Raw genomic sequence first — 27,625 nt, 5'->3', positions numbered from 1 at the left:
TTTTTTGGCTATAGAGTTTTTATAAAAATAACTTTAGTTAAAAACTTATTTAATTTTGACATAATCTAATCTTACTTTATATATCGTGATTGAAATATATCATCTTCAAGCTATTACAGAAGATTTAAGTTCTTCCGAATAAAGTGTTTCTACAGCAACTTTTTTCTACTTTTATTTTTAGATTTAGGGTTTCTACGTGAACTTATTCTAGAACTGGGAATTCAAGCAACTTTTGTAATAAATTTAGTTTCGTATGTGTTTAAATTTAAAATTTATATATCTGAGGTATTTTAAATTTAAATTTAAAGTTTTACTGTACCGAAAATAGTCTTTTCCAAAACCTACGTTTAATTTCGTTTTATATTAAATATAACATAATAACTCCTCTCTAAAATATTCAAGAAAAAATTCAATTTTAAAATTATCTGTCTTTATCTCTTCAACGAAAAAAAACATCTTTCACATAAATTCCACTAAAATCTATATATATATATATATATATATATATTCGATTTCGATGCTATATATGATTTCTTTTCGTATTTCCATCCTTGTTTTTTCCACTTCGTATTTAATTCTTTCTATCCGCTATATATTACTAGATCCAGTTACTTCTTATATATTACTATGTTACTTTTTCAATTAAACAATACATTTCCATCATATTATTTCCCATTCTTTTCCCTATACATTGCTAGTTACTAGTTACTTTTTATATGTTACTACTTTTTCATTTACATCTAAACTTCTTAAATATTTTATTCTTTTATTCTACTCTTTTCATTAGATCCACTAATCATAGATTCTTCGTTATATTGAAATTCACAATATCTTACAATATTCATTGTCTCTTACTTCTCGTCATAACTTATTAAATCCATAATATTTTAATTCACTTGCTATTTTCGAATCTTCAAATCCATTTATCCCTCTTAAATGCTCTCCTCTTGACTACAATATTCCCTATAACTCAATATCTAGTTCCTCTCTCCTAGTCATATGTTACTAGATCTAGTTCAATTAACCAAACCAAACTTTAGATTCCTCCAACAATGATTGTAATCTGCATTCTCACTAGTAAGATCGTATTATTAGGCGTTGAATAGAAATTGATCGAGAATTGTACTCAAGATGATCGACTCTATCTCATTAAGACAATACAAATTTTATCGTATAGGTTCGAACGATGTCCGTTAATGGCGAATTTTATTATGAACAGGGTGCAAGAAAATTCGTCGTTGGAACGGGATCGTTGGACAGCTGTGCGTCAGATTTGCCCGGATTAAACGGTTGGAATCTCCTAATCCCCTTAAGGGGAGATCTTGATACGGGTAGTATGATAACGGAACAGCCGTAGCAAGAGATTTTCTTCGTGATCTACCGGTTGAATTCATTAGCTAGGCCACCTTTGGTAGGTTAAGTACTTTGCTGTCTCAGACTGTTCGTTATTATCGAAATGAATATTTCAAGAGGAATTAAATGAAATGGAGGCTATTAATTTGTACGAATTATTGAAATTTACGACTTCTCGTGTCTAACCACGTATATTCCTATTTTTATTAGGCGATTTAAAATAATTTTTTCATGATATATATATAACACATAGATTTCAGTATTCACAATAATATTATATTTTTCATGAAAAAATGTTGGAAGATGATAAGAATATTAAAATAAAATAAAGATACCCAAAATAACGATTCCAACTGTAGTCCATCACAAAAAAAAAATCTTCTTAAATTATTTTAATTTGCATATGAACAATTTATAGTTGGTAATATTTTTTTTTTAAGATTTCAAGATAAATTTTTTTAAATAAAATCACACATTTTTGCTGATCGTTCTCCCTAAAATCAAGCGACTAATTATTAAAAAAATTAATTAATCTTGGAAATAAATTTCGTAAAATCTATTTAATATATGAAAATCAAACATGGCACAAAACACTGTTTTCATGTTTCGATTTTAATGTCTAATATTTGTATAATAATATCTAATATAAAAAAAATCGAACAGGTCACGAAAACACAAAATATATATAACATATAAGTTCTTAAGTTATAAATATATATATATATATATATATATATATATATACATATATATGTGAAGAAAAATTCTTTTTCGTTGATAATTTTTTTCCAACTTTCTTCAATCTTGTCCTTTTCACGAAGTGTCCGTGTCACGTGAAATGGACGCACACACGCGTTCCCATTAAACTGAACACACGCCATTAAAAATTAAGGCTACGAACACTGGGGTCACGGTGGGCTCACGCTTCAAGTTTCTTTTCTTCGTGCCTACGCCTTAGAGCACTCGAGAAACTTTACCGCACTCGACGGCCCCAACTTCTCCTATACCGTAGCTTTATTACACCACGGAAATGAAGATTGCTCGATCCTTTAATAAAACGATACACCTAAAACGATGAATGACGTATTCAATCCCCTCTTTTTTTCCCTAGAAATGAAGTGAGAAAAATGCGCAAAATTATTATAACGATTGACCTGATCGTTATTGAGAAATAATTTTATATAATTATTATTTTTTTTCTTTTTTTTTTTAAGAATCGTTTGCTAGTTCTTTTCTTTTTTAAATGAATTCTTGAAAATTCATTTATATGGTGACAATTTCTTCATGAAATTATGTAAAATATTCTATCTATCTCGAATCAAAAATTTCTCATCTCGTTAATATTTAAGAAAATTTCTTCTGTATTTTTTATAAAAAGAAGAAAATTTAAGTAAAACTACATTAATTATTATAAAATTACGCTCTAAATAAGAAGCTTCAAATTTTCCATCTCTTCATGTAATAAATTGCTCGCACAAAATGTTAAAAAAAGAAAAAATTCCCGATATATAAATGAATATCTTCTAAAGATATAAGAAGTTTAAATTTCCCACCCTTTCGTACAATAAATTTTTTTCTCATAAAAATTTTCAAGAAAAATAATGCATTCTCTTTTCCTTTCAAATAATATTCCAATATTTGATGATATACCGGATCCTCGTATACAATATAAGAAGCCCTTTTCCACCCTTTCACATAACAAACTTTTTCTATACAAAAGTCCATACAATAATTTCCTGAAAAGAAAAAAGGAGAAATAAATAATACACTCTACTTTCTCCCAACTAATATCCCAAAAAAAAAATTCCAATATCTCACCGATACAACAGATCCTCGCATAATACAAGAAACCTTTTTCGACCCTTTCACGATAATAAACTTCTTCGCAAAACTAATAAACGATACGCTCTACGCTCCCTCTTTTTGGAAATAGTATCCCAAAAATAATAACATTCCATACAATTCAACACAATTCATTCCACACAAATTCTAAAGATATGATACACCTTCGTACCGCCAAACTTTTTTTGAAGAAATCGAACCAATCGGTGATCAATACAGAGATTTACGAATCGAGTCCAGGTCTCTTCGCTCGACGACAGCTGATAACAGGCACGAATTCGAACGAAATAATAGGCACAGATTATCACGAGCAACGAGATCGAAACAATGGATTGGGGAACAGGAAACCGCAGGAAACACGAGCGGACGAACGCATCAACATCCGCTCAGATTATGCGACTGTTTGACTCTATCGACGATCCGATGATGTACAAGCCGACAGAACGGTGAAAATAAATTTTTGTTTTTTTTGAAACACGATACAATATTTTTACATATATATAGTAGTTATATTCAGAAATTTTATTCAGATTTTATTCATTTTTGTTAAAGTAAATTTTTTTGTCTGTTTTTTCATTCTAGTATTTTCCAATTTAATTTCTTGTTAATAGTAATCTTGTTAATAGTTTAAAAAAATCTCGAATAATAATAATAAAAATAAGAATGAATATTTAATAATTTAATTTAATATAAAATATTTAATAATTTAATTTTATATAAAGAAAATAAGAATGAATATTTTTTTATCATTGAAGGGTTTTAATAATTATTCATAAGTATAATTTTAATAATTAATATTTAAATTCTCTCACTTATCCAAAAAATTTTTTCTTATATAAAACCTCATTATTATTTATATCCTTTTGATATTTGTTTAAATAAATGTTCAATTTCTCAAATCGTATACCAAATTTCAAAAATATTTCTGAAATTAAAAGATATTATATTTATGGAAGATTGTCTAATCAATTGTCTGATTTGAAAGAACCAATCTATATATCTAGGAATAAAACTTCAACCTAACTTAACCTAATCATAAATAATTTAATAATTTCTACAAATTGCAACATCACAAAATTCATTAAATATAATACAATATAATGCAACAATAAGGGAAATAAATAGAAACATCTGTTGCAAAAACGATTTCTTCGGAACGATTTCTCCATTTCATGTGCAAATTCTACGTGAAATGCAACGTGAATTGTCAAGTGCACATGTTCGAGAAAGGGATTGGAACAACAGAAGAAGCAACAGTAGATTTGTAACAAAAGGAACTAGGTCGGGATAAGATCGACGATCTTCCGCTTTTCAGGAAAATTTTCAAGAAACAACCAAATTTCCTCTCTTGAAACATCTTGCACCTCCCTTTCAAATCGATCTTGAAATTATCGAAGATGCTCCACCGAAATGATTCACAAAAATATTTGAACATTACAAGTTAAAGAAACCTAACCTAAAAATTTGTAAAATATGCATACAGTATAAATAGATTATACTATTATATAATGGATATACGAAATGATTCACGAAAGTATTTGAACATTATAAGTTAAAGAAACCTAACCTAAAAATTTGTAAAATATGCATAGAGTATAAATAGATTATACTATTATATAATGGATTGTACATATATGAAGCAACTTTTTTTCATTGATGAAAAATCTCTTTTAGAAAGATAGGTTAGAAAAATAGATTAAGTTGAAAATCTGTATTCGAAATTTTCTCTAGAAAGATTAGAATAAGAGTAATTTTATTACAATGAAACTTTTTTTTACATTTTATAATTTCTTTTGTATTTATATTTTTATATCTTGTTAAATTTATATTTAAGAAAAAATAAAAACAGAAACATTGAAATTTTAAAAGTCCATTTCATCCACAGCTAAAAATAACCGCGTGTAACGTTTTATTATATTCGTGGAGCACTTTTGAAGGGTTGATAAAGCAAACAAAAAAGTTGATCGCATGCAAAAGTATCGATCGAGGCTTATTTATAATATTTAAGTTTGCAACTTAATTACGCAATTTAAAATATTACGTAATAATTAACGATCCTTTTATAAATTTAAAATATAGTTTAAAATATATATTTAACGTCGTTATATAATATTTTTTTTTTCATAAACAATTTTACATTTTTATATTTGATCGTTCAAATATTTTCGTTGAACCACATTATGTATGCATGTTTTCATCCCTTTCAAGGATTGACATAGTAACAGGGATTTAAAAATATTATACCCAGGGTAGCCATACGTGTTATAACATCTTTGAGCCCGGAATTTAAAAGTAACCCAACCTTATGAGATACTCGGTACTTTATCCGATATCAATCTGATCAAATACACCTGTAAGGGTAAAAAAGTGCAAGGAATATTTGGGAGATCATAACAATATGATTCTTTAAATTTTATTTTATTGTAATTTTTCGAGATTTTCAATTCATTTTAATTCATGATTGCAGTTTGTTGTCAATATGTATATTTGTATTATATCAGAGATATATATCTGGATTATTTTTATGGAAAAGGAGTTATATTTTTTTAAGACTTAATTTAGCAAATGAATTTTTGAATATCATAGATAGTATATGATTCTTTGAATTTTGTTTTAATTTATAATTGCAATTTGTCATATTCTATAAGAATGAGATCGAAGATGAAAGGAATAATATTGTTTTCTTGAATTTTATTTTGTTACAATTTATGATCGTAATTGGTTGCATCTTGCCATTATATTCAAATATATTGAATTATTATAAAAGTAATGGAGGATGCAATTAATGATTTTTCAAGAATCGTCATAACTATTTTTTTATTAAATTCCTAATTCGATATATAATATATATTCAATAATAACAACGTGGTTGTTTGTTTATTTTATTATAATTTATGATTGAAAAGAATATTCTGTTTTACACGTTCTTAATTTAATAAATGAAGATTTTTAAGATATTATTCTTAATGCTTTGATAAATTGTTCTCGAGTTGTTTGTCAGATTGAAATCTCAGAATCGTTTCGTTTGCTTTTATCTGATGAAAGGAGGATAAAAATTCTAATGATCCTATTTTTCCAGGATATCAGAATCCTTTGTGATTCCAAGACAACTCGTTGTATGCAATCCTTTGATACTATAGAAGCTTTCATAAAAAAGATTAAATTGAGAGTACTTAATGTTATTTAGACCTCTTTCCAGCTTTATATGTACAATGATGAAAACGTTAAGAATATCTTCAGAGTGAGTACTAGATCCTCGACATACACGTTCTTCGTGTTCCTTTTGGTCCAGCTTTTTTCCTTCTTTCAATGTTTTCTTCTTCTTCTTTTTTTTTTTTTTTTGGTAACAAATTACCAGCCATAAAAACTCTTCATTAAAATAATATCCATATTAAAATAAAACCATATTACGTAAAAAGTATTTCGAAATGTAATTTTCATTTCCCTAAAAACGTTGATATATTTTACATTTTTATTAACTTACAAAGTTAAATGAAAGAAATGAAAGTGATAATATTATTTTTATTTTAATGATAATTTGTATTTTAGGATAAAACGTTCCTTAAATTTGAATCTTCAAGAGATATAATATTTTATTTATTTTAATTTTAACAAACAAATTGTTCGAATTTAGAAGAATCTGTATTTAAATTTTCACATATTTTTGTTACGCGATCCAAGTTTATTCTTTGATAAATATAAAGATAAATAATAAATGATATTTTTACTTTGTAAATCCAAAGACAGATCAAAAATAAACTTCACCTCTTTCAAAGAAATAATGTATAATGAAATTAAATAATTATTTTTTACTTTATAATGTAAATTCTTACACTTACACATTTGATAATATTGGAAATTTTTAATCTCTCGAAAGATTCAAAATCACATAGAAAAAAATAAAAAAAGTTTCGAGAATTCCTATATACTTGATATATTTTCAATTTCGAGCCAGCTTCTACACAAGAATAGCATCAGATTCTATTCACTTCCTATCAACACAAAGAAGAAACACATTCTACAGCTCGAAAAAGAATCCCATCCATCGAACAAAAATAGTTATTCATACAAGTAAAAATGACAAAAACGCGCGTTAGGTCGTCGCATCTTTTCCAACAAAATCTACCTTGACAAGAGTAACAAAGTGATAAGAGAGGACGCGCACCAGCTCGGTTATATTTACGGACTCATATCGTTTTATTACCCTTTGAATAGAGAAATTCCTGGGTGAAGTGTCGGCATGCGGTCCAAAATTACGATCAACTCCTGTCGATTAATTCCTTTCTCACTGGTAATGAGCTCAGACAAATAAAAACTCACCGGTAAAAATTAAAAAAAAAGAATAAAATTGTACAATTTAATATTTTTTGCTCTATATTGTTTTATAAAAAACAAAAACTTGATTTTATCTTCTTATTCCATTGATGAAAAAGTTTCTTACAATTATTAGTGTATTACAGTGTAATGTTTCTTTTTTTTTATATAATTTAAATTAATATAATTATAATGCTTCGTATATTATAGAATTATTATTGATTTCGATGTCACAGTTAATTTTAATTGAATACGTTTATGAGTACTTTTGTACGATTGAACACATAACTTCATTTTGTACACAACATTGTCATTGTAATTTATTTTCGCCCAATCTTTACGATACAATAAATGTGATAATAATATGAAAATAAATAATGTGAAAAATAAATGTGAATAAAATAATAAAATAATAAAACAATAAAACGTGAAAAATTTTGTTCGTCCATTACATCATATTTATACAAACGACTGGCACACTGGGAAATGCTCAAATCAAAATTCAATATTACTAAAAACATTTTACAAATAAAACAAAAAAAAAAATCTATCATCGACCAAAAAATTGTCGTTCAAAAACATTTTACGACACCATTTTCAAGGTTAACCATTTATAAAATTTGACAAGAAAATAGCTAATCATCAGATTCGAACCAAATATCTCCAATATTCGCGTCCTTATTTATCAGATATCCGCCGAGGCGGAACGGGATACGTGGGTGGAAGAAAAAAGAAAACGCCTTTCATCGAGACTTCCATTTACCTGATTGGCTCGATGGGGTCGAAAGGGAAACGGAGTTGGCGTTAAAGCGTCGCATTGTAAGGGGTCAGTCCACAGAAGAAGATCTGGAACAAAAAAGGGAAACCACTCGCGCCCCGTGTCGCGCAGCCAGATCACTCGACTTCCGGGGAAGGGGGCGGTTGCTGAGCGTGCTGGCTGCCGTTTCGCGCGCGAGAGGAGGAGGGGGGAGGGGGAGGGAGGAATGCTGAAAGGGCAAGAATCTATCTGGCATTCGAGGGCTGGATATGAGATAGCGGTGGGTTTGGTGAAGTGGATGGAATGGTTTAGGATTATTGGTAATGGATGCAGAAGGGTGGATATTTAGGATGATTTATTTTAACGGCGTGTGGAGGAGGTGGATGAGATATTTTTATCGTTTAAAAATATGTAATGATATTGAATTAAATTTTGTAAATATTATATCGTAATTTCGTAAATTGTTGCTGTCTGAAATGAGGATAAATATTTTTCGATATTAAATTTGATTAAATTTATTATTGTGAATATTATTAAAATATGGAGGTAAAGAAGAGGCAGATTATTATTTATTAATTTATTATTATCATATCGGATTCGTAAATATTATATACTATAATTTTGTAAATTAACATTGGGAATACTTGTTGTTCGAATAACTTGGAATTAGGTTCGATTTCTTTAACCTAGTTGTTCACTTTATTGGAAAACATTGATGTTTCACGAACTTGTTGTAAGTGTTCCGTGAAATTATGAAAGCGATATGGTAGCTAGAATGTTGTATAATTAGATATGAGATAATAATAATACGTTTGGTGAAGTAATGTTAAGAAATATTGATAATAGATGGATAATTTTTGGATAATTTATTCTGTTGGATTTATTAATGGAAATAATGGAAATATTTTTACCGATAACGAACGAAAGTTATGATATATTTGGTAATGTAATTTTGTGAATTATTTCTAGAGATTGCATTAATCCCTGATCAATGATTCGAGATTATTGATAATTAATGGATGCAGAAGGGATGATATGATATTTATTTTATTGAAGATATTTTTGATTTTTATTTGGTAATAAATAGAATTTTTAAATTCTTTCAAATTGATGGGATTATGATGCGGTTATCTTTCGATGTTTTTTAACAAAATGATAGAACTTCGAAGTCTAGTGATTTTTCATTACCCTAATTCGATAATCAAGAATTATAGTTAATTGAACAGTTTGAAATTAAATTCGATTTTGTTATATGATTTTGTGAAAGCAATACACAAAGTGAACTTTTTAATCATTTTTAACGAAAAATATACATATTTTTGTTCCAATTTTTCTTGTTAATCTCTGGATTCGAAAATCAAAATTTCTCGCAAGAAATTGGAGCATTAAAATATTCGTAAAAATTTCCTTTTTTTCTTTCTCTACTTTGAATTTAACAGAATGAAAATCCATTATTAAATAACAAATTCTATCGTTGTAATTATCAAATTCTATCCTCTTAATAGTCACAGAGTTATAACTCTTAAGAGGGTTGTATCTATTGTTAATAACCGCAACAACAATCAACGAGGAACCTTTAGTCTTATGCACGAACATAAAGTACCAAAAGTGGTGTTTCATCATGGAATCTCGAACCATACATAATATAATCTCACTTTGCAAGTTTTCAAATTTAACGATACCATTATGAAAATCTCTCCCTTAAATTGTGTCAACATAATTATTAAACTTTACATTAAATATTTTGATCGACTCTAAACGATTTGTTTAAGCTAATGTGAAGAATTTTTAAAAGATGAATTTAATAATAGATAAATGCACGTATAGAATGGAAGAAAAGATTTAAAATCGAAGATTGATTATTTTTTTGCGTCACAATTATGAAAATCATTTCGTTCAAAGAATTATACTTTAAAATAAATTGTTTGAAGCATAAAATTTTAGTTATTAGAAATTAATAATTTATAATTATGATATATGGTTAATAGATCGAAATACAAAATACACTTGTTGCAATGATAACACATATAATTTAAAAATTACAATTTTTAGAAAAAACTTTGAATAGTTTAATTGCTATAAGAACATATAAATATAAATATCTCATAAAAATTGATCTAGTAAAAAATATAATGATTTTTAATATAGTTCGATAACTATAGAATTTAAATTATGACTATTGTTCTCACTAAATTTTATAGCTATACAAATTATTTCATTATTACCTAAAGATGATTTTGTCGATATATAACATACTTTTGACTATATTTTTTTTAAAAAAATTCTATTAATATTCGAAAAAAAATACAGATGTTATTAAGTAAAATTGCATGAATTATTTCATTTGACGCAAATTCTACACGTAATCGAAACAAGTTAAATAACCTAGTTAGCAGTTATATTGATATTTTCACAAAACTTCAACTTTTAAAAAAAAAACCAATGCAAAAATGTGTCATTTCAATTTTCATCTCGTAAAGTAAACACGTAACTCACTTTTCATCCCCCTCTTCTTTTTTCCCACCCTGCACAACCCAGAAACGTCTGTTCGACGAGATACCAGGCTCGATCGTTCGCCTAATTCCTTCCTGATTCACCCCTTCTCCGCCGATCATCCCCCACCACTATTTCGCAATGTGGGACAGCCGAAAATTCGGTTAGACCTCGCCCCTATTCAGTCGCCGCGCGGCCAACTCGATTAAAGCGTAAACTTCACCACGGAATAATAATGCCATTTATTAGGAAACGAGATGCGACGCGTTTTCGTCGCGACATCTGGAACCACCTCTCGTGACGAATTATCGTGTACGATAGATAACAAGCGCGATCGCGTCGAATCGGATTCTCGATCGAGAAAGAAGAACGTGATTCGAGAAAAACGCGGGGAATGGATTGACCAGATTCATAATCGAGCCGTTTAATGACAATGATAGAACGATGGAAATAATTAATGAAGTGTGATGGATTTTGGAAAAGTTAATAAAGGATAGAGAGGAATATATCGCGTTTTCGGCGATTGTTATCGACGGTCGATACATAACCGGATGATATTTGACGAATGATAAATTAAATTAGCGCGACGAATAGATGAATTGATATTGAATATTCGAATTTTCGAATAACATTGGATATTAATTTTTGGAGGAGAGCGATTATTGTGACTGGTGTTTACAAGAAATTGATATTATAGTTATTCATATGAAATATGGACAAAAATGGAATCATTTTCATTTTATAATATTAATAAAATTATAGCAGACAATTATTTTTTTCTCTCGAATTGTATAATTAAAATTTTCCTTAAAATTAGATTTTTAGAATTTGATGAATTTTTTTTATAAAACAATGTATGAAGAATTTGTATATATTAAAATTAAAATCTACATAAAATATGAAATATAGAAGAAATTTTATTTAGTTTCGAATACAATCGACTTTATAATTAAATCTAAAAATAAATAATGGGACATGATGGATTTCAAAAGTTTAATCGGGATAAAGAGAAATATATCACGCTCTCGATTTGATGTTTGATGAATTATGAATTAAATTATCGTGATAAATGAGGTTATATGAATTGAAATTGAATTTTTAAATATGCTTTCGAAGTTTTTATTATTAACTTTTTAAAAATGGAAATAGCTAGAAGAGAATTTGATTTTGGCTCTTTTTATGTAAGATGTAGAAGAAAATTTCTCCTTACTTCTCTAGTTTCAAACCAGTTAGTTGTAACCAATTCTGTAACAACTTTTGCATTATTGCGAGAAAATTAATAAATCGAAACATTTTGCTTTATTTTGAATTATTTAACATATGTTCAAAAAACATTTGCCTACAACGATATAGAATAAGAATATAGAATAACTTTTGTCTAAAGTATCCCCTTTTCTCGGATAAATTAAGTTGAAAACTCGAAAAATTGAAAATTTGAAATTTTAAATCTGAAAATTCGAATAATTATAAATTTGAGAATTCAAAAAATAGAAAATTGAGAGCTATAAATCAAATTATTCTATGTGTATATAAGTCAAAAGAATTATATATATATCTTAACCAACCAAAAAATACTATTTTCAATTTTTTAAATATTATTATTAAAACGAATGTCCAAAAATGAAAGAAGAAAACTTTTCGAGAATTTTTCTTCTTTTGACTCCTTACAATCGAAAAAAATATTAAACCACTTTTACTTCCTCCTATCGAACATTTTTCCATTCAAGCTTCGAAAATGATCGAACCAAAATTTTGGCAAAAATTCATCATAACAAGGATCACCATCTTGAATATTTCGAAACCTCTGAAACATCTGATTAAGAAGTTCTCGAACGAAAGTTATTCGATATAAAAAGATACGTCGTATAATTTCTACCAACCTTATTTGCAAGTGGATTTACTTACTTTAATTTATTTTCATTCCAGAAGAACTTTCGTTCCATCTCCACGATCTCGCGAATATTCAAGATGACAATTTTTTCTTTTTCCGTAAAACCTTAAGTACGGTTTTAAGCAGATGCTTGATGATAATGATACGTTAGTTGAAATAATTAACGAGACTCTGTAAAATTTCGAAAGATAAGCAAACACGAGGGACTGAAAGGAACCGTGTGCATATTTAACGCACGCGGTTCCCAACCATTATTTACTTTCCATGTCGGAAGTGGCTATCAAAATATTGATCATTCTTCTCGTGAGGCCGATCCTCTAATTTTGAACAGCTGATATTATGATGATGATTGAATAGCTGAATTATTGCCAAGAACTTCTTCGAATATCGCGCTTGATATTTAACATCACCTTACAAATAAATCACCAACGTTGAATTTCGCAACATCGCGGTTTTAAGTTTTTCCACGATCCCAATAAATTTTCCTTTTTACATTTTACACCATACACATACGTGTAACAATTTTCTTAATTTTCGATTATTATACGTTTACATTGGAATGATAAATGAAAAAAGATGTATGTATATTTATATACGTAACTGTTACGAAACATTCGTGCAAGTATTCTTATTTTTTGAATGAAATCTTAATGAATAAATTTGTGAATGCATAGAATGATGGATTATACGAAGTAAATTTTTCTTTATGCTGGAAATATCACTTTAAGTGAGGTGAAATCGAAGTTTCAGCGCGTTTTTCGTTTTTTAATTTTATAATTTTGTAACAGGGAATAGAAATAGAGCAAAATTTTAGATTACAGAATTTCCATCTGTCGTAAAAAAAAAAAAATCGCCATACGAAATTGTATTTAAAATATGAAAGGATGCTGAAACTTTGGAAGTTGATTTCTTCTTTTCAAAGAAATTTTTCATCGACAAAAATTACTCCATATGTAAACTATGTATACTCTATATATATACAAATATTCATTAAAATCAGAATTTTCGATTTTTCGCTGTAAGATAATGTTTAAATACTTTTGTGAGTCGCTATGCATATGAAAAATTTATTTTCAAATAAAAATTTGTAAATTATCGATCTGGAATGAAAGATACTTGTCGCAAAATTTTCGCACTAGTATCTACAGAATTAGCACTGAATATATGCACATAGTACATGATTCTTACGACGTGATACGTGATTCACGTGCAACATAAAATATTCATCCAATGTTATATTATATTGCAAATAAATTGTGTGAATAAAACAAAGATTGGTGAATTGGATAAATTGAAAGTTTGAATATATTTTGAATATGTTAAAGTACTATATAATATAATATATATATATATATATATGAATTTGCGAAATTTAATGAACGATTTGATATCGAAAAGGAGAGTTAGAGATTTCTTTCTTCTATAAAGAAAACTCTAAATATTTTAACATAAAATTGAAAAAAAAAGAAATTATAAATATTAACATTTTTGCTCACGTATTTTTACGTTTGTACTTCAGTATAAGTTAAAAGTTTCTATCTTTTCAATTATAGTATCAAGTGAAATATTATGAAAATATCAAAGTTTTCGAAGAAGAGGAAAAATTGTTAATAATATAATGTTCATACAATAAAATGAATCTTCAAAAATGGATTATAAGAAAATCTGTTGTCTATAAAGATCATTCTAAATCAAGATTATAAACATAGAATATAAGTTCCATCATTTAATCTTATATAACTTTTTCTAATCATTTTAAATTATTAATATTGTTCATAATTTTTCTATCGTTGAAATGTTCGAAAAAAAAAATTGAAAATTAAATGTTAAAAATTAATAATATTAACACACTTTGGATGATGTTTCTTCTTTTTTTTTTAAAAATCCGATATTTTCACAGTATAAAATAATAAATACAAAAGATAGAAAATAACTTTTAACTTATACTAATGCATATACATCGATAAAATTAATGCTATAAAATATTTGTAATTTATATCACTTTTTTTTTAACAGAAAAGAGGGTATCTCTGTCCAGTCATTTTTTCGATAAATTATAACACTTTATCATACTCAACTAGAATTAATAACTTCCAAAGCAATTTATCCAGTTCACCAAATTTTTTTCTCCTTTCTCCTCGATTATTCTCGAGAAAATCGTATTATCGTCGAAATTGAGACAAATAAAAGTTTCAAAATATTTATCGAAAAAAAAAAAATTTATTAAAAAAAATTAAAATATAATATAAATATCACACGATTAAATCAATCGAACCGTAAATTTCACCATAAATTTCGAAACACACTCAATTTCGTTTCTCAAATAACGCGACTTCCGGTTTCACGAGTTACGGGTCAAACGATGTAATCCACTCACCGATGCAGAGGAAGAGCGCCGCGAAGAGAATCGGCGGGAAAGCTCTCGAGGACAAAAACATCCTGGTTGCGGCGATGGGAGCTCCTACTGCGAGGACAGGTCCGTCAGTATTCGGGCCGAGGATACTTCCGGGTGCCAGGAGCCGCCCAGAGGGGCGGGACCAATGGTATCCCCGCGAAACAGAAAGAAAAAGGCACTTGATCCACCGACTCCCTTTCCAAACCTTCCTTCTATCCTCGATCTGTGTACTCGATCACGATTACGATGATTCTACCTCCTCTCACAATTAAAAGTGATATCACGATCGAGAAGATCGAGAATTCGATCCTCCTCTCTCTCTCTCTCTCTCTCTCTTCTCTTAAAAGTCCTCTTTTATTTTTCCTTTTCTTCCTCGTTCCTTTTTCCAAATTATCTCATTCGATTTCGACAATCGTCTACGAAAAATTGAATCGAATTGAATTCCTCCAACGTTCGAGTTCGAGGAAGGGAGGCACTAAAGGGGCGCACGAAATCACGAGCGGCCGATATTTGATCGCTGGGCCACGAAAAGGCGCGTCCCTACGCGTACGACTGGTGCGGCGCCGCCGTCCAACTGACTTTCTACGTTACGCTGCAGCAGTGGCGACGCGCCGCGCCGCGTCACGCCGCGTCGTCGCGCGCGCTTATCTTCCCGTACCTGTGTACCCCCCGATTTTCCGAAGTACGTGTGTGTCTGTGTGTGTGATTCGTAGCTTGGTGTGCGCTCGCTTTTCGGCCTGTGTTCCCCTTCGATGTCCTTCTTCGAGGCCAGCTCCTGCTTCCGGTTGAAGTCGATCGTCCATTCTGCGTATTTCTAATCTCTCGAAGAAGAGTTTTACTTTTGAAATGAAATGCAAGTTCGCTGCAAGAAAATTTTTTAATTATACACACTTCTGGAAGGATCAATTCTAATAAGTTTTTGAAACAATCTGTATATTTCACGTTGATATATATGACGTTTGTTCTACATGCGTATTATCATAAAGTATTTTAAATTATGATTGTATATATTACTTTACACTGCTGCATTCTGTTATATATTTGTTATATTAATACATTTATGCTATTGTACGTTATTCTATAATATTCTACATTATCCATATCTATTGTAAAAGTATTTAAATATAATATATAAATATAATATTATTATAATACAATATATATATTATATTTAATTATAATATTTATCAGTATTTAAATATAATATATAATATATAATATAATATATAATATATAAATATATTAATATATAACAGTATTATGAAGTTTGTGAATAAATGATTCTTTATTTAGGTTAGATTCGAATAATTTATTTTGATTGTTACTAAAGATTAGTAAAAATTACTAACTTTTTACACTACTGCATTCTGTTATATATTTGTTATATTAATACACTTATGCTATTGTACGTTATTTTATAATATTCTACAATATTATCCATATCTATTGTAAAAGTATTTAAATATATATATACATTATGAAGTTTGTGAATAAATGATTCTTTATTTAGGTTAGATTCGAATAGTTTATTTTGATTGTTACTAAAGATTAATAAAAATTATTTATTATATAGATATATAAATTAGATATATAAATTATATTTATCACGATATTTTAATTTGAAACAAAAGCGGAATAAATTAATTTACATACCTAATATATAATGGTATATTAATTGTAGTAAAATCTAGTATTATTCCACATAATAAATTATAAAAATATAATAATTTATAAATCTTATTTTTCTCAAATTTTAATCAAAATTTCAATTACATCGCACAATTTACATAACTCTGAATATTTTTCTATGCATAAAAAATATTTCATCATCGTCATCATCATGAAATATTATTTTCGTAAAAATAATTAAAAATCCTAAATTTTATTAAATTTAATTTATCCACTATTATTAAATTCTTCTATTTTAAAAATTCTAAAACTTTCAAATCTTTTACGTCCTTAAATTTTAATTAAAATTACAATCGCGCGACACGATCTCTGACTCTGAACATTTTTCCACGGATAGTCCATCCTTATGTCCGCATCCTGCGCGCATATTGTGCATTTATGCAACATATATTATTATAAAATTCAATGCACGGCGATAGATAGTAATATTTTTTTTAACGTTAGTTCTACAACATTTTGCCCGGAATATAAAAGTTTTTTAATTATCATTTTATCGATCTCCCATTAAACACCCTCGTTATCAGTTTTGTTCAGCGCCACGTTAAAGCTTCCCTTTCATCCGCGTTCCGTCGCTGAAATTTGTCGCATAATCGTCGAGTCGTTTCAAAGGTAACAAATTCCGCAATTTCGAAACTCGAAATTCATCATTCATATTGTTGTTTTTGCGACTGTAACAATCCCATTACACGGGCACGTAACGTCGATAAAATATCCTTGACAAAGTCGCTATTAAATTTTCAAAACGGATTCTCCGTTTATTATCTATAATTATTGCGCCATATTGCGTTATTTATACTCAACTTTATTATTTATACTTATTGTATCTACTACTATCATTTCTATCTTTATTATTCATACTAATTATCTCGCCCTATTATTCATACAATTTTGATGCGATTAAATATATCTGAGATTATACAATTCCCCCCTTTCTTTTTTAATATATTTTTTTTTCATTTTTACTCTTGTTTTATTCATTTCTATATACGGTTCTTTTGTTTTAATTTGATTCAGTTTTATATGATTTTGTTACGCGAACGAATTTTAATGTGTTATATTTTTTCAATATATTATATTTTCATATGTTTTATTTATTTTTTATCTTCAAAGAAACGGATCGATATTCGAATTATATATGTTATTGCCAATATATATAACTTAAGAGAATTTAAGAGAGCTTTAGATTCAGATAATTTCAAGTAACTTTTTTAATTTTGAAAAAATTTCCATTTCGTCTTGTTAATGAAAAATATTATAACAATATTATAACATTTATTTTCCTCGACATTTTTCTTTTATCGAATAAAATCTTGTCATCGAGTATAATTCTATATTTTAAATAGCTTTTATTAATGTTTACTTCAAGTTGAAAAATTATAATCTTGCCACGATCAATAATAAAAGATTAATTATTATTAACTTATTATTTCTATGTTTATTTCAGAATTATTTAATTCTTACTAATAGATATTAAATTAATTTATTGTCAAAAAATCTTAAAAAATTTAGGAGATATCGTAACTTGAAGTTCATAAAATCAATTTTAAAAAACAAGGAACACACAAATACTTCCGCTTTTCTTATCCTTCATATGGTAATTTTTTTTGAATTTTCATTTACAGTGTCTCTTAATTAAACTAAAAATTTTTTGATATAAATAGCTTTATAATAACAAGTGCAAATAATTAATAGAATAAAAATTACATGCTTGAGAAATTAAAATTGATCTACATATAAAAAAAAACAATTGAGATTACGGAATGCACTTTTTTATATCAATTAAAATAGAGACATTTATACACAGTCTAACAACATAAATAAAGTAGTTAAAAATACAACAATGAATTTTTTCAAAATTTTTTACACGATATATACGTACGCAAAGTAACGATGTAAATGGCAAATCTGAAAAACTCCAATGTATCATTTCGAACGAATCGAAAGAAGCGCATTGTCTTAAAATCATACGTCTTTTATATTTTCTTGGGAAATCGATCGAAACGCGTCGAACGCAGAAAATTCTTTGGTTTCCTCACCATTCACCTGCAGGAAATCCCATGATCGACCGGCACAATATTGCCTGCGTATAATGCATAAAACGCGCGCGCGATGTATACACTGATAACTGCAGCGTGAATGCATGCCGCAATAACGTTGATGCAACTGGATATGTAAACGATGGGTATTGACGAGAATATCGGTCAGAGAAATCAAATGCGTTCTCAGCATCTGTGAAGAAACGTGGATTCGTGGAAAATGATTTAGCTTCTTAACACTTGTGTGAATAATATTCAAGTGTAATTTATGATATAATAATTCGATCGTGCGTACTAAAAATAAAAAAAAGAAAAATTATTTGTGTGAAAAGTGGAAAAGTAGAAGTGACAATTCTTTATAAAGATTAATTTCAAGCGTTTTATATTTTTACGCTTTTTTAAGCTTTTTAACAAAGTATATTTTTTATAATTATAACAGTTTGTTGAATATTGTTGAATATGTATGAGAAATAAAAAAATAAAAATAATTGATTAAATTAGAGAAATGGAATGGAAATCAGTAAGGTAACTGTAGTTAATGATCACATGGCGCTAGTATCGCGTCACTAGTCGTCACAGCGTTAATTAGAAATTAAAGAATCTATAGGAAAGTAACTCCAGTAATTTGAGTAAAGAGACATCAATTAAAAATCCAATTCTGTTTCGAACATACTATATATAAATTCATAATCAATTATCAATATTAATCAATATTAATCAAATTCACTCAGTATTAGGTTTTCATTGAAGTAATTTCAACTTTGTGAGAATACAGAAACAAAAATTTACTATAATGTAATCCATATATCAAATTTTCAAAAATATTACTGATGTTGTATGGATATTCAAGTACATTTTTTAAAGCTTGGAAAAACAATCTATGAAATCAGAGATTCGTAAATTCTCTCTTACTCTGCTCGTGCTAATTTTTACAATTTTTCACTTTGACGCGAAAGCGAAACAAAATTTCACAGTCATCACGAATAATATCCTTTGATTTAGAGCATCCTTGAAACATTATACTGTCAAAAATCGCAATTAATTAATGAGCATTTAATAACGCAAGTTTCTTTTTTTGCTCCCTTCCATCGTGGTCAGGTAAAATCGTGAAATTTTCTGTAAGAACTTCGTCGCGAGAAACTGCGGTAGATCGGCGCATTAATGAAAGTTCAACTTTATCCACCGGCTAATTAACGGAATCATCCGTTGCCCGTCCATGAATATTTCGAAGGGATGAAAAATATTTTTGTAGCCGTGCCACAGTGACGAAACCTCGGCCAATATTTGCATTCGGGCCTGTTTGATCAGACAAATTCGTCGAATTTATTCTGGTTAATATAATTAATTCGCGAGAAGAAGAAGATATTCTCGTTTTCCATTTACACTGTTGATTTTATCTCAAATAACGAGAAATATATCGATCGTGAAAAACTAAAATTTTGTGATCTTTGTAAAATAGAATTACCACGATATTTTATTTCATAAGTGTAAAAAAACATTCTCAGAATCAATTTGAAAAATATCATGCAAGAAATTATAGATAAATGTAAAAGATAATAACAAATATTTCAGAAATTGATTCAGTGAAAGAAATTCATTAAATAAGTATAATCTTGGTTGGTTTCACAATCTCGTCACGATTATAACTATATCACTTTTCTAGCTAATAATATACCATATGCTTAATTATAATGGTAATTATTGTTACAAGCAATGTCTGTAGAATGTCATGGCAAATATGAACCACGGCACAGGAAATAACAACATCGGTTATGTCATCGAAATTAAACATATCGATTAAACGAAGTCTGATATCAGAGCAGAGCGGACGTGTCATCCTCTTTTCTAATAATTTTCTCTAATTTAATTTAATTTAATGTAATTCTGTAATAAACAAATTATCATCATAATAAATAATCTTAATTAATATTAAATTGTAATATTAGTATGTGAATAAAGTTATCATAGAAGAGTGTCAAACTCGGATAATAATATAATATATTTCTCGCACTTTCTATACTTTCTACGTGTAAATTGATTAATTGTGGATTGGCTAAAGTGCAATCTACAATCTTTCTTTAAATAATTATAAGAATAAAATTGTGTGTAAACTATAAAAATCTTCTTCTTGATTGATTTATAATTCTTGAAGCATCATAATAAATTATTGTTATTCCCAACTATCGTGTTCTGTTACATAATCGTGTCGTGTACAGAAGCAGTTCAAAACAAGAAAATGTTAAAGTAGCTTTTATATTTTTTTTTCTTTTTTAGCGTGATATTTTTATTTGATTGGCATGTGTTATATCGGTATAATAAACAGAGAGCCGAAACGAAATTTCTTTATGGTTATCGATACATTTCCATGTCGATAACTATTCATATTGTAAAATTTCTCGATTGTCTCAGTCGTTCAAGAAGAACCAATTACCATTCTCGTTTGTATTCAATTCTCTTTAAGCTTGTATATTGTTGTTTAAATTTAAGACTAAAATTCTAAAATAAAATAAACTGTAAATAATTTTATATCTCGTAATTTTATATCTCTGCCCTTATATGTTATTTTTCTCAAATATTTTAAGAAAGAAATGAATTTATATTATTTATGTATATAATTCGTTCGTATGAAAAAATTTAAAATCTTTTCATCATCAGAATGCTAGTAGTATCTTACTTTAATTGCGATAAAAATCGCAGAGAAATAATTTATTCTTATCTCTGAAACATCTACTTGCAGAAAGAACTCATTCGTGCAATGCATGATGAAATAAAAGAAACTATATATAGAAAAATCGATAAAAAAAATCGTGTTGCTTATCTCTAGATATAATCTCGAAATTTATAGCAAATTACACTTGCCACATTTCTAATCATTCTTAAGTTGTGTTAATTACACAACTATTAATTATAATTCGGATTTTGCTCGGACGAACATGAACGCGATGAACGCTTTCCGACGGCATCAAGTTTCTTTGAAATGAAATAACCTCGATACCTCGTTCGATATCTAAACTGTTTGCGACATCGTTAAAAACGAATGTCATATATAATATAAAAATTTAAAAATAAAAATTTAGGATGTTAATGTATTCGTGAGACTTCAATTGCTTATAATTTAACAAATAAATCTCAATCATTTTAGCAACTTTTATATTCTTTTAAAAGTATTTTACTTTTAGAATTTTTTATATCTAATATTTTATCAAAATTAATTTTATTATTACTTTTATATTATATTATTTATAAGTATAAGTTGCACTATCGATATATTACTTTACTATTATATTATTTATTTATTATATATATATTCCCTTCTAATAGAACGTTTCAATAGAAAGCATTAATTGTAACGAATACACATGACAATTAAAGTTGGGATTTGATGAATTTTTCTCTTGATTACAATGAATACAATATTATAATAACACGAAACAAAATGTATATTTTTCTTCAGAGAAATAGGATTAATAATCTCAATTTCTAATGGATTAAAAATTATATCAGTTCTAAAATCTATGTAGAAATAATTTTGAGATATTAATAGGATTAATTAGGATATAATTATCAATATTAATTAGGAATTAATTATCAATGGAAACTATATTTATAATAAATTATTAAAATTAACTATTCTACCAGGCTTGATTGATATTTAAATGATAAAAAAAAAACAGTCAATCAATTGAATAAAATGCGAATAATAATAAAATTTACGAATAATAAAATTTAAAGGGGAAAAAAAACAGAAGAAGGAAAAGAAAGATAGAAAAAAATAATGAAAGGAAGGAGACACGATCGATTGGAAGAACACGGAAGAAAAGAGAGATCGTGAGAATAGTAACGGCACGCTCGATGCCACTTTGAATCTCCTATAGAATTCCACGAAGAAATGCCTTGCAGCATCCCAACAAACAGCAACAGTCCTCGTCCCTTTTCTGTCAGTGAACTTATCACAACCATCTCTCCTTTTCTCCTCGCGTTTTCTCCTTTTACTTATCCCACTGCTGACCCACATGGCCGCCGACTTATATCTGCTTTCAATTAAAAGAGTGGAATTGAATCGATTTAAAAAAAAAAAGTCGAAATCTCTTCGAATATACGAAGAAAAATCCATGCATCGACAGAAGATTAAAGGCACGTGAAGAATTCTTTCAGCTGGAGCCTGTTCTTGCCTCTTGATACCCTTTTTCTTCCTCTGTATGGATATTTCCCTCTTTGATGCGATGTCGATGGGAATTAGGAATAGAACATTTTAAATTTCAAATATTTTTTGAAATTTAAACCGAGAATTATGTGTTATAACAATTATAATTTATATCTAAACTTTTATATGTTATATCTTTTAATGTTATATTATTTTAATATTAGAATGATGATAAAATCTGATTATAATTCTGGTTAAAATATAAAAAAATGTTATAAATGATGACTAGACTTTTATAAATAATATTTTGAATTAATACAGCTGAAAGAATAAAATCTGAATAAAAAATTTGTTGATCTGAATAAATTTGTTGATCTGAATAAAAAATTGAACTTTAGAATAATTTCATTTATTCCCAATCGAAGTTGATGATTCTTTAAAAAAAAAAAATCTCGTCTCAAAGGAGGAACGAAAGTGACGAAAAAAGCTAAAAAAAGAAGCCTAAATATTAAACAACATGTTTAACGTACATGTTTAACAACAACGTAACATGTTCTCTCTCTCTCTCTCTCTCTCTCTCTCTCTCTCTCTCTCTCTCTCTCTCTCTCTCTCTCTCTCTCTCTATTCCTTCCTGATTTTTTCGAAGCGATAAATCGTGCAAAACCAAGCAAGAAATAATTTCTCGTGACGAATATATTCGTTTAATAGCGAGAGATTAGGATACAGTCGGATATTAAAGTCGAGTTCACTTTATCGAAATGGCCGGTTTACAAACTGCACTATCGATATAACTCATTACTTATTTGTCCTCAAACCGCACCATAGTAATAACAGCCGGCCCTCGTCTTAATCATTGATATTAGTCCCTTGCCTGATCCAATCTAAAACTCGGCAAATATTATGGAAACTTGCATCATCGATAAGTAAATTATTCATTATATTGACGTGTATATGCACATTATGACGAATTATAAATTTATACATATGTACATACATATTGAATAATTCTAATATTTCTAATCCAAATTAATGGAACAGATTTTGAAGGTTAAATTTTAGATTTTAGAAAAATTCATTCTTCCTTGAATAAAATATTATTAATTTTCATATCATTTATAATAATGTTACTAATTATAATATTGGCACAAGATATAAATTAAACCTTCAGTCTGAAATTTTTTTTCTATAAGAAATTAAAAATTAATAAAAATAGACCAATATTTTTCAATTCTTGAATATAATATATATTTATATTCTTATTTATAGTTATAATAAAAATACATAGAAATTTTATCTCTTTTAAAAATAATTATATAAAATTATTAAAATTTTATTAATTATTAATTGCTTTAAATGTTAACATATAACAAATTAAACTTAATTTTTTCACGTAGATACTATTAATTGGGTCAATCTTTTTACCAATTAAGTATTAATTTAATAATTTTAAAAATCTTCACATAGAGCTGAATCTAATAATCCAATATTTTCTAAATATTAATTCTTAAATATCACTCAAAATCATCTTACAACTCATTTTTTATTCAATAATTTTATCAAATTAATAATATTTAAAATCACGATTCTTAATATTTTGTTAAACGAAGAACATAAATATACACTTGAACGTTAAATATTAATTAAAGATATAGTCGTATGAACGCTTCTTTTGAATACTAATATACTATACTATAAATTCAAAATGAATAATTTAATTAAATAATCGCATTGTTTGAACGAATTGTAAGTCCACTATAACCGACACAACATCATATCGCAGAATTGCGTTGCATCTAGAAGTGCAATTTCACACAGTTATTATGAAATGGAGGGAGGAGAGGAAAAAAGAGAAGAAAAAAGAAGAGAAAAAAAAGAGAAACAATGATATGGAACGACACGGAATGTGGAAATTTAATTAGTAAACTGCAATTATGAACATCACACTCATGAGTTTTGCATTACACGATAAACGAGGGCCTCGTAATTGTACGCTTACTAAAAACTTGGAATTGCAAACTCATTGCCATTTTGCATTCATCATTATTTGTGAATGAAATTGTTTATCTTCTCAAGTTAAATTTAAACAGGTAATCTCTCTATCACTTTCTATCATTTTTATTATTTTTCATCATATCTGAAGAGTTTTTCTTTTCAACCTAATCTAACCTAATTTTCTATATCAGCTATAAATCTGCGATTCAACTCAGTAGATTAAATTTTTAATCAATCGCAAAATAAATATATCTAAACATCTATATATCTAACATATATCTAAACAAGTCAATTAAAATATTTACAATATAAATATATTAAATTATTTACATATATATTTTTACAAAACAAAAATTCTTTTCAAATATAAATGATGAAAATGAAATAATAATATATAATTTTATTCAGTTCATATAATATATATGTAGTGACTATTATATTATATATTATATATATATTATATATATATTATTATATTATATTTTTTATTTTATTATTAAAACTTTTTAAATTTTATTTTATCTTCTTATTATATATTAATTTTTTACTGTATTTACTATTTTATTTTATTAACAGATTAGCTTATTTATTATAATGATTATTTTTTAATTTTCAAATTAAATTGAAAAATAGTTAATCGATTATAATTTTTATTATAATACAAAAAAATTTTAAAATATAAAAGAAATCTATTTTATAAAGAATTATATTTTTTTAATTTTTATTCTTTTTCTAGAAATCGATAATGCTAAACTGAGAATAAAATTAAATTTGAAAATTGAAAAATCAATTTGAATACTATACATATAATGTTATATGCATAGTATAATATGTGATATAATATCTATATAGTAATTAACCAATAAAAATAGAATATAATTAAACAGTTATTATTTCTTTTAATAATACTTGTTCTTTTGTGGGATGATTAATTATTTTATTTTTTTTTTTTATTATAATATAAAAAATCAGAAATATTTATCGGAATATATATATTTTGTCAAAAAAAGATTAAAGAAAAAATTGCAAGTTGACTCAAAATATTTTTTATATTGATCAAGTGAAAAACTATTTCATGTTTTCCTTATTACTGCTGAACGAATTTTATATACCTTATATACTTCTCATTGTATTTCTTTTTATACGCGTGTATATCTGCATAATAAAAGATGAAAAGTTGTATGCAGATGCAAGAAACAAACAAGTTCCTCGAGTTCATCCATGAAATTGTTTCGTATACCGAATTCCTAACAATTGTGCCATGTTTTATTTTTTATGCTAGCAAAATATATGAACATGTAAACTGAAACCACAAAATTTTATTCCGCTTATTTCATTATCCTTTATTTAAAGTGATGAAATATTATAATATATGTGGTTCTTTAAAAATTTGTTTATAATTATATTTTTTAATTTTTAATTTTATAATTATAAATTTTTAATAAAGATAATTTTTATATATTTGATAAAATTTAAAATCAAATCTTATTATCTAAATTATCTAAAATGTTTTATCTAAATTATCTAAAATTATTTTATTAATCTTTTAATGGATAAGAAGTATAATTATCGTTTTTTTGATCGTATAAGATTTATATATATTATGCGATTTGATTTTTATATATGTATTTTCTATTGTAATTTTTTTTTCTGTAATATTTAAAAAATATGTGACATCTTTCTCCATAAAGTTTTTCTATAAGGTTAGAAAATTTAAAATAATTAATATAGTTTTATATATAGTTTTATCGCCGCGAAATGTTTAATAGCATTCTTTAAATTAAATAAAAGAATATATACATATACGTGTGTATATATATATATATATATAATGACAATATAATTATATTAAAATAAATTAATACTAAAAATCATTAACTAAAAATAATCTTCTAAAAAATTCATAATATACTTATATATTCATATACTTCACGATCTTCCTAAACCACGATGCACAAATTAAAATTTATCAATTTAAAAGATAATCAATTAAATTAATCTTAAATTATAAATATTGTATTCTAATAGGATTATTCAAATAAGATTTGAATATTTTAAAATTAATTAATTATAAGATTAATGAAATAACCGAAATTTATGATTTTATATATCATTTATATCAGAATATATCATTTTTCGATTGTTTTCAATTATTAATTTTGTTAAATTATTAGCAAATTTTAAAATAAAAGATTTTTTAATGAAATATTCATAGATTGCTTGAAATTTATTCTATAATATATTTCACTAAAAATAAAATAGAAAATTAAATAATAGTTTGTTTTTTCATTGCGATAGCAGCACTATCTTGAAAAGACTATTGCTGAAGAAGAAATCTTCTGTATCAACAGCAGAAAATAATTGTTAATTGATACATACAAGAAAAAGAATAAACATCACATTTTACAGAATTTTATATCACATATTCTCAAATATCAAATTCAAAAAAGATAAAAGATTTTTTATGCTATTTAACATACTATAATCTAACATAGTATAAATAATAAAATTATTTAAAAAATATAAAATAAAAATCTATGTTTATATTTCATAAATTTATAAATATATAACTTACTTCATAAGTACTTCATAAGTACTTCATAAGTTCATAAGATTTATAAATTGAAACGAAAATATTATCTATCACTTTAATAAAATTTTTATCTACGAAAAATATAATCACGTTTATAGCTAGCTCATTATTTTTTATAAAATCACA

The 27,625-nt window shown here is 26.8% G+C and overlaps 1 protein-coding gene across 1 annotated transcript in view; it reads right to left on the bottom strand.

Annotated features, from left to right (window-relative positions):
* The window catches only part of LOC122713894 (U-scoloptoxin(05)-Sm1a), a 111,465-nt gene extending 95,860 nt beyond the window's left edge, over nucleotides 1-15,605 (bottom strand). The window contains exon 1 of the mRNA XM_043934720.1: nucleotides 15,028-15,605. Coding sequence (XP_043790655.1) covers nucleotides 15,028-15,088 — 61 coding nt within the window. The 5' untranslated portion in view covers nucleotides 15,089-15,605. The remainder of the gene's footprint in view (nucleotides 1-15,027) is intronic.
* Nucleotides 15,606-27,625: the final 12,020 nt, after the last annotated feature.

Source organism: Apis laboriosa, unplaced genomic scaffold (assembly GCF_014066325.1).
Source record: "Apis laboriosa isolate Shangri-la unplaced genomic scaffold, ASM1406632v1 scaffold26_cov146, whole genome shotgun sequence".
Lineage (NCBI taxonomy): Eukaryota > Metazoa > Arthropoda > Insecta > Hymenoptera > Apidae > Apis > Apis laboriosa.
The sequence above is the reverse complement of the archived record's forward strand: the minus strand, read 5'-3'. Positions and strand labels throughout refer to the sequence as shown.